The 8,777-nt window shown below is 40.5% G+C and overlaps 1 protein-coding gene across 10 annotated transcripts in view; it reads right to left on the bottom strand.

The window, feature by feature from the left end:
• Positions 1-709: 709 nt before the first annotated feature.
• The window catches only part of LOC148394353 (partitioning defective 3 homolog B-like), a 96,273-nt gene continuing 88,205 nt past the window's right edge, over positions 710-8,777 (bottom strand). For 9 of the 10 annotated variants that reach the window (XM_088382626.1, XM_088382625.1, XM_088382627.1 and 6 more), the window contains 3 exons: positions 4,616-4,831; positions 3,804-3,917; positions 710-3,258 (listed from right to left, as the gene is read on the bottom strand). In XM_088382626.1, coding sequence (XP_088238752.1) covers positions 3,144-3,258; positions 3,804-3,917; positions 4,616-4,831 — 445 coding nt within the window. In that variant the 3' untranslated portion in view covers positions 710-3,143. The remainder of the gene's footprint in view (positions 3,259-3,803; positions 3,918-4,615; positions 4,832-8,777) is intronic. The other variant, XM_088382632.1, reaches the window with a different exon arrangement.

Raw genomic sequence — 8,777 nt, 5'->3', positions numbered from 1 at the left:
AAACTCACCCAGCTATGAACCAACGGAGTCAGAGAAATATCGGTCATCAACAAGCATCGTGCCAATGAAGCTGTCATTCCAGCCATAAATCGGCTCAGCTAGAGAAATAACGTTTGACATGTTTAAAACACTGACACATTTAATTATTGTCTATTATAATCACTGTTGAAGTCGCACACAATTTACAGTGAGGCAAGTTTAATGTCTTTTACTTTCTGTCCCCATTGGTCAAAAGGTGTGGGATGTGCTAATTAAGTCTTGACTGATAAAAAAAATTCCCTTGGCCTCTGTGTCTCATTACGACTAACTTCACTGATTGCTGTCCAAGTCCTGCTCCTTTAGCGCCTGATAACGGGGGAAGCTGCAGCAAAATGCTTATTAAAACGAGGCACATAACCCAAGCAGGGCGGTGGCAACCTTAAAAAAAAAACTTTAAAATTTAGGCTGCAATCAAATCACCGGATCTCCTTTTTCTAATTGATAATTAGTTGCACGTTAATTTGGGGCCAACATCTATCGCTCTTCATAAAGAGCCACCTTATCAGCTGCTTAACGGACTAAAATTGGACTCACCTTGTAGAATATGCAACGCTGTAGGAAAATCTGTTCTCTCCTGACTCACACTTAATTAACCTTAACAGATGAGCAGAGCGGAGGTTGAAGTGGATGAAAAGACAACTTTATATAAAGACATCTCTGCCCGTCTCTGTGTTGTTTAAATGTTTTTAATGCAAAACAAATGTTATATACATGGATATAAAATGTGCTTGGACAATTCAGACAACGACAATTATGATACTTGCGTTCATCATTTTACAAACGATATACTTTATAAAAATGTTATTATTAAATTTGTTCCTTCATACACTGGTCTTGGTGAGCACCAGAAGTTTTTAAAAAGGACTCCTGGTATGTACCTTCAGATTATAACTATTTAAAAAATAAGTACAGAGCATGCATACAGAATGTTAAACCATGAGAAAGTGCACACTTTCACAAAAGGTCGTTTTGTTCACTCGTGTAAAACGTGCTTAAAACATTTGTGAAACAATATGAGACTTCATACTAACACAAACATTCATGAAATGTGTTAAAAAAATACAAATGACGCATTACATATAGTACAAGATGTGAATGAAAAGTTCCAGGACTGGTGTTACAAACGATTGAGTGAGCGCCTTTGGATTATCGATGACTCGACTTTTGAGATACAAGCCACTGTTCTGACTGATTGCATTAACTTGCAAACAAATCTGAAGGGTAGCAAAGAAATCATACAACGTACTGTCCCCAGGTGGCCAAGATGATGATACTAAAAAGGAGCAGCACGATGTACATTGAAATGAAACGTGGCAAATTTGTTAGAGGCTGATTTTAATTATTTAAAACATAAACATAATTTGTGTGTCTATTGGGGAGGCGGCCAGAACGAATTGATGGCATTTCCATTCATTTCAAAGGGGAAAGATGATTTGACGTACAGTTAGAGTAGTATCTCAAGGCACCACTGTAACTTTTGTGACACCAGTCCTGGAAATTTTCTGACAGACTTGGTCGGTGACCATTTGGACTACACGCAGACTTGTAATGATAGTAAAGTGACTGCATGTCACATTGGCATCTCAGTGAAGTGGAGATCCTCTTCTGTAATGCACTATCGGATCATTTTCTCTAACACTCGTACATTCACCACGCTCACAGTCATACCGCAATAGCTTTTTCAGTAATACCTGTCGAGAAGAGAACTATGATTAACCTTGGCACTAAAAATGTATTCCTCCCACTCCATTTCCATGTTTTATTCCAAACTCTCACGCAAACCCTTCTGGGTACATCTTCTAGCCACATTCTTTCTCATCCTTAGGCTGCTCGAACACAATTTCATTTTTTTAGCCCTTTAATTTATTCGTACCCAAAATTGACAAGCGACATTACTGCCGAAATGAAATGCTTCAGTGGAGTTTCATGAAAAACAATGTAGCTGATTTTGAAATGTTGTTTTTTTTTGCACATGTATTACCCACGGACATTAATACTGCTCATCTAGAAAAGATATTAACACAGGTTTGAACGCTTGGATCTGTGAAAAGATTTTTTTTTAGCAAGTGGTTAAATGGTGTGCCAACATTAAGTGGACACTCCAGCTCAGTTCCTGTGCGCACTTGAACACATCACCAGGCTAAAGAGGACGTGGACTGATATGAGGAAAAAAAAAAGTTCCAGTTCCCTCCCGTCCCTGATTTTCTTTTTTTTCTACTGTGTTGTTTAGGCACTACAATCACCACACTCGGGTAAATGCTTCTGATGTGCTCGCTTTGGTTTGCGCATTCATTACATTGGCCGAAGAAACGGCCACATTTATTTAATCTCACGTTATCGTATGCTTTGAACACAACAGTGGTTTTGGCCTGTTTGCAACAGTGGTACATCCTTACTTTGTCATTATTTTGTCTTCAAAAAGAAATATTGGCGCTCAATCAGTTTGTGTGTTACGCGTAACTTTAAGTGACTCAAGGTTTTCGTACATTCACAAGTACAAAAAAAAAAACAATCAAAGATAAACTAAATTAAACTGAACTAATATCGCATCTTCACATAAAACAAAGTGGTTAAAACTTTGATTCGAATGTGGTAAAATGTCATGTCAGTGACATCATTCGTAAGTGCAGAAAGTTTCAGACTTCGCATTGCGGGTAAAATGTATTCATGCGCAAAACTACAGATGAGAATGTTGGTAAGTGTGCCACTATTTAGCCGGAAAGTAGACCCAATTAAATTCTGATCCTGATATTGCATTAAAAAAAAAAACAATGGTGGTCCAACCAGCAGACTGACTGATATTTCCCTCCTGTGAGAGCAGACATGGTTGTATAGTGACAGTTGAGTTAGTGGATGCGGTTTGTTAAGGGAGGCAATTAACACGACTTCAAACAACGCGATATTGTGTTTTGTGGCTTACAATTAACCTCCTTTGTCTCGCTTGGCGGCGTGCTTCAAACAGCAGATTGCGTTTGATTGTGACAGAAATGTGAATTCCGCCACGATGGGCTTTGATTTCTGCTTCTCGTTGAAGCGCCCAATCCAGCATTGTATTAAAAGACTATTTGTATTTTCTGATTTTCCTCTCTGGAATTGAATCTAATCTAGACAGCTGCAGTCATGGCATTCTTTTGTCTCGGGTTAGTTTGGTGTTGATGTTGTTGTCGTCCACTTTCCCCAGTGTAGCCATACTGTTCTGGACTGGGATCCGCAAGGTGTCTGTAGAAAGAGTTTTCCCTTACGTAAGACTAGAAATGCTGAGATGAAATTCTGTGGCTTCATTGATGTGTTGGGGAGTAATATCATTTACATAGAATTTACATAAATGTAACCCAAGGCAGTAGCGCTCCAAATCAGTAGTATTCAAAATACGAGGCACTTGAAATGAATAGAAGCGCTTATAGCTTAGCCGAAAATATGAATTTCTAAGTTGTGCTCGCATTGCGGTAATTTAATACAGCTCCAGTTCAACTAAGACAAAGAACAAAAAAAAAAAAAAAAAAAATGCTGCTACACTTGCACATTGGAAAATTATGGAGATGTCAGACTGCCTGAACAAATTCAATCATTTGAAAACCGTACTATGCTCAGGCAAGATACACTACCCTGACATTGAAGACCTCATAGAGTGAATTTTAGAATTTCTTTCGAAATACATTATACAGGTTTGAAGATTAATGCTGAAAATACACCAAGACTGAAAACCATGTATTGAATGTTAAATTCATACCTTAAGGGCATGTTCAACCTCAACATGAACTTACCTGTAACCTCCTCCTGCAGCAGTTCCACGGTTCATTGTGTCGTACCGCGGTCCCCGAAGCGGCGGGGTGGGTGATGGGGGCACATCCTGTCGCAAGGGTCCTCTCTGCTGGGAACTGAGGGCACAAAACAAGCAGTGAACAAACGCTGTTAAGAGAACGCCATGGACGGACGGCGCTAGTAGGAAAAATTTACAACTTGCATGTAAGAAGGTATGTCAGAAATGTTTCAGGACTGCTGTCACAAATGATATCTTTCAACCATTCGTTTTTTTTCCTTTCCTGTAATCATTCTGGACTATATATACGTATGAGATCTCTGCAGTGAACTTTTTTCCGACACGCCATTCGTATCCTCTGTAACAGGTTGTCAAGCAATCATTAGAGTGACTGACGAGACCCGTGAGAGCAGACTTGGCTCGGGGGGAATCATCATCATCGGTGACGAGTCATGGATCTTCAGGTACGAGAGCAAAAGTCAGAGCCTTCAGTAGAAGACTTCACCAAGGCCAGGAAAGCAGGCAAGACAGACAACTGTTGATGACATTCTTTCATGGTGAGGGGCATCGTTCACTGTGAGTTGTTGCCACAGGGCTACATGATCATCCGTCACGTCTTTCAAGAGATCCTTTGCTTCAACATCTCACAACATCCTGAACGTCCATTAAGAATAAAAGGCATATTGGAGAAGGCTGGGAAAGTTTGTAGTTTGAACAGAAAACATATCTTTTGTGACAGCAGTCCTGGAACTTTTCTGACACACCTCGTATGAGTTAAGGAACATGAACTAAGACGAAACCGTTGCATTCAATTACCTTGGGTGGGGGTAAAAACCAGAGTCAACTCCCCGAGGGTCCCCCGACCGTGAGTAAGGCTGGCTGGGGGGGTAGTTGGAGAATGATGGAGGGGACTGCATGTTGGGGTTAGGGTAGGACGGGGCCTTGTGGTAACCTTGCGGAGCCTGGGGAACGCCCATGTAATGACCTGACCAAGGATGCGCGGTGTACTCAGCTGGATCCAATGGACCTCGTCTGGAAAAGGGAACGTGACAAATGAGCGATGAGGACAACACCAACTTATCATTTAAGACGTGGGTAAGTCCTTTTTTTTGGGAAACTATCTTGTTGCATTCCAACCCATGCAGGGTCAAATATCAAATTGGAATACTGCATGTGTTTTTGTTTATTAGATCATATCTCATTATGGGATGTTAAGAGGAGATGAACCTGGGCCTATTAATCGATATTGATGCCCAGAAGAAATCAAGGCCTCTGCGCAGACATGTCGACTGTACTTTTGACAAGTTGCTTGCATGTTTCTTCAATAATTTATAGGATTTCCCAAAAACACTCAATAATCCTAAAGCCTAAGTAGTTGTTTCAGTCCAATGAGGGGCCATATTGGTAATGGGGTGGAAATCCAGTTAGAATCTGTGGGGAATCAATTGTAAATCCAGTGGCAAGTTTGGAATTCTCCCCCCAGGAACCCAGTCAGGACTGCACAGCAGCTGGGGATTATGGGGTAATAATGAGAGTGGAAGCCATTACCGGCTGCTATTTACACACACATGCCCGCATTCAAGCACATACACACAATGACTGCAGTATGAGACGTAAATAAAACAGCAGCGTTCATGCATATAAAGAAACCACTAATTGAACTTTGCGAGCTACATCCTCTAACCTAAAATATTCTGTGAACGGCGTGCGTGTGGGAAGTTATAGACGACATCTAGATTTACGAGAGTTTTTACAATCTAGAAAGACACACTGCTTCCTTCATTCTTCATGAGTTTCGCACATCATTCGCCGCAAGAAAATTGAAGAGAAGCGTAGCAATGAGATAGGCTAACATTTAGTCTAGCCAATTTCTTGTTCTCTGTATTAGACGGCGGTTTTTATGACCGGTGGCACAATTGTGCCTCTCACAGGTCAGCCTTTGTACTACAATTGAGAATTTTGAAACGTTTGGAAGATATCTATTGTCATTTTAGCAAAACGTAGCAAAACTACCTATGAAGTTAGGGAAAACATTGGTTGAAGGGAAAATTGGTGCGACAGATCGCTAAGCCGTGGACTCAGACAGTGTTTTGCGGTAACGTGAGACTTTCTACTTTTCGGGGATTTCAGGTTTGCGATGGATTTGAGAGTAAACACGGGAGTTGTTATATAACCTCACCACCCGTCCCTCTCTCATATTCACACACATACTTTCACTTAGTCTTGTAAAAGTGCTATACGCAGCTGTTACCCCATGTAAACACACGAGTGCTCCCACAAATGCACAAACATCAATCTTCCCAAACACACGTATGTCTAAGAAAAGCAGACACAAAAGAAAATAGGAGTTGATTAAAAAAACAACAGCAATAAAACAACGTTGCAAAATGAGTAAAGAGTAGGAGAAAGATGAGTCTGTAGGTTGGACTGTAAGAAAAGTGAGTGAGAATGAGCCAAAGACTAAAACTACCCCCCCCCTAAAATGAAACGATGCACACTTTTGCTGTTCTAATGTTATTTCTTGTAATAAATATGGCTCATGTGACATTTTGTCAAAGCAGTTCACTTTCCTAATGCGGCACTCTAGTGTTTTAATCCCAGAGGCAGCACAGTCCAAATAACATGGCGATAAAAATCTACTTTCCGTTATCTTCTGCTCATCACTGCTGCATTTAGTATAACATAAATCCCTTTACGGCGTGTTCTGTGATGGTAGTAGAGAAAAAGTATGCGCATAGAGAATGCAATTTAAAGTATAATTCAAAGTTTTTTTTCTCCAGACGCACTGGGCAGGCAACATGGCGTGGAAGCGGCTTCCAGTATGATTGGCAGTTGCCTTTGTTGACAAAACTAAACCACGCTAAGCCGCCGTGTGAAAACCCTGGCCAGGTATGGAATTAGGAATCTTGGACCGTATGTGCCAGTTGTGACAAAACCTAATCTCTTCGAATGAAAAAACATTACAGGTGACACCTGAAGCAGCAGAGATAGGCAGAAGCCAAATAAGACATTAAGCTATTTTGCTACTTATGGCTAAGTGATTGCACACCGAGCGTGTTTGTGTGACTGAGTGTCAGAGATGGTTTCTTGTTAGTTCAGCTGCCAGGGAGGTTTGTGTTGGTACTTTGGTGCTGGAGGCCCTTAAACCTACCTTGATCCTTGACCCCGCCAAGTCACGCGATACTCCATTAGCTCCTAACTAACACTTATAAGGGTCAAAGGATATTATCAAAAAGGAATTAGGAACATTACCAATTGCAAAGAAATAAAGAACAAAATGTGAGCTAATGCTAACAAACATTTGGTTTAGGTGGGGTCACCAATTATTTTAACAAGTTCCCATCTATTAAGATGTTTCATTATTATATGCTGTTGGTATCCATACTGTAAATTTAATGTCTCTTCATTATGGCCAAAGCAACAGGTGAAGCAAACCTCCCTATTGGAATTACTTTTGATTAATATTATTTATTTGACAATTTAATCTCCTTTTGGGAGAGGCCCTAAAATTGTGTATATTTTAGAGGCGCTGAACACCAATTCCAAAATTCACTGCAGCAATACGTGGAAAGTTTCCCCTCCAACTGCATTGAACAGGAAGACAGTCATTTTGGTGTCACAGGCCATTTTTAGAGAAGTCTCGGACTCAAATTTAGCTGGCCTCTGGCAGGTGAAATTTCCCAAATGAGTCCCAAGAGGAAGTGGGTGTACCAGACAGATGGGCAATGTCAAATTGTTTTTGTGTGTGTGTGTGTTTGCATTCATTTGTGGGCCTAGCGTGACACCAATTAGTTGATGCATGTAGTTTAAAAAAGAAAATCACTTCACTACTTTCTGTGGGCCTCCTAGGTTCTTGGTGACTTGTAAAGCAATGGTATTTGTTGCCAAACATAAAATAATTTAGAAGGCAGCATAATTGGGGCTTATATGAACTTTAGTTTTTCTTGACCTGCAAGAGCCACAAGTGTGCGATTGATGCTTAGTTTAGGCCAATGCAATCTGAGTTGAGATGACAAAACAACAATGGGTTTATCGACATATGGTCAAAAAGAAGGAATATGGAAATCGTGCCAGGCACATGAACTCTATAGAGTAGGTTAAACATGGGGGGAAACAAAAACCAGGAAATGAAAACAAAACATTTATATGGAATATTGTTTTCAATTTCAATGTGGAGCGGAAATACACAAACTGAAAATGAGATGAAAAAAACCACTGAAAATATTGAGCAAATACAGCTGGGGGAAAGGATGAACAAAAGCAAAAAAAATAAAAAAATCTCGGCCATATTGAAGGTCAACACACTCAGACGGCCAATTGAAGTTTAAATGGAAAAAAAGAGAAAAAAAACACTTGAAGGGCCTTCTACCTGTCTTTGTCAATAAAGGTCTTTCAAATATGATTAATTCACCAAGAAATAATGAATCACAAAGTGGCCTGTCCAGGAAACTAACATGATTACATTCTCCAGTGAATGGACGAGTGTGCGCATAAACACACATACACGCTGGTATCGGGTTCACCCGTGTGCGCGTGCGAGTGTCTGAGGTTGAACGCGAGGGGAAAACTGCAAAAAGAGTACAGTCCGCAGAGAATGAATACAAAATATATTCGATAAAGAAAGAAAAAAGAGAAGGACAGGGGACCAACCTATTATAGGAAAGAGCGAGAAAGCGGGAACGAGGACCTTCCAGATGGTAGGGGACCGTTGCCTCGGAAACACAGAAGAGGGCAGAACAATGGAGATTTGGAGTGCCGGTTCACAAAACATCATAATACAGCGATGCCAGTCGGAAACCGATTGGTGAAGCTACGACCTCCCCCCCCAAAAATACGAAGGGTAACTAAGTCATTCAGATCAATTAAATGGACAATTAAATAAGAATAACATTGCGAAATTACAGTCATCACATCTGGTTCTGTTCCAGAGATTTGTATTTGAGCGACAGGAAGCTGGCATGTGGAGAGAAAAAAATGG

Source organism: Syngnathus floridae, chromosome 8 (assembly GCF_059516105.1).
Source record: "Syngnathus floridae isolate MCC-2025c chromosome 8, RoL_Sflo_1.0, whole genome shotgun sequence".
Lineage (NCBI taxonomy): Eukaryota > Metazoa > Chordata > Actinopteri > Syngnathiformes > Syngnathidae > Syngnathus > Syngnathus floridae.
This window is presented reverse-complemented; position numbering and strand designations above follow the sequence as displayed.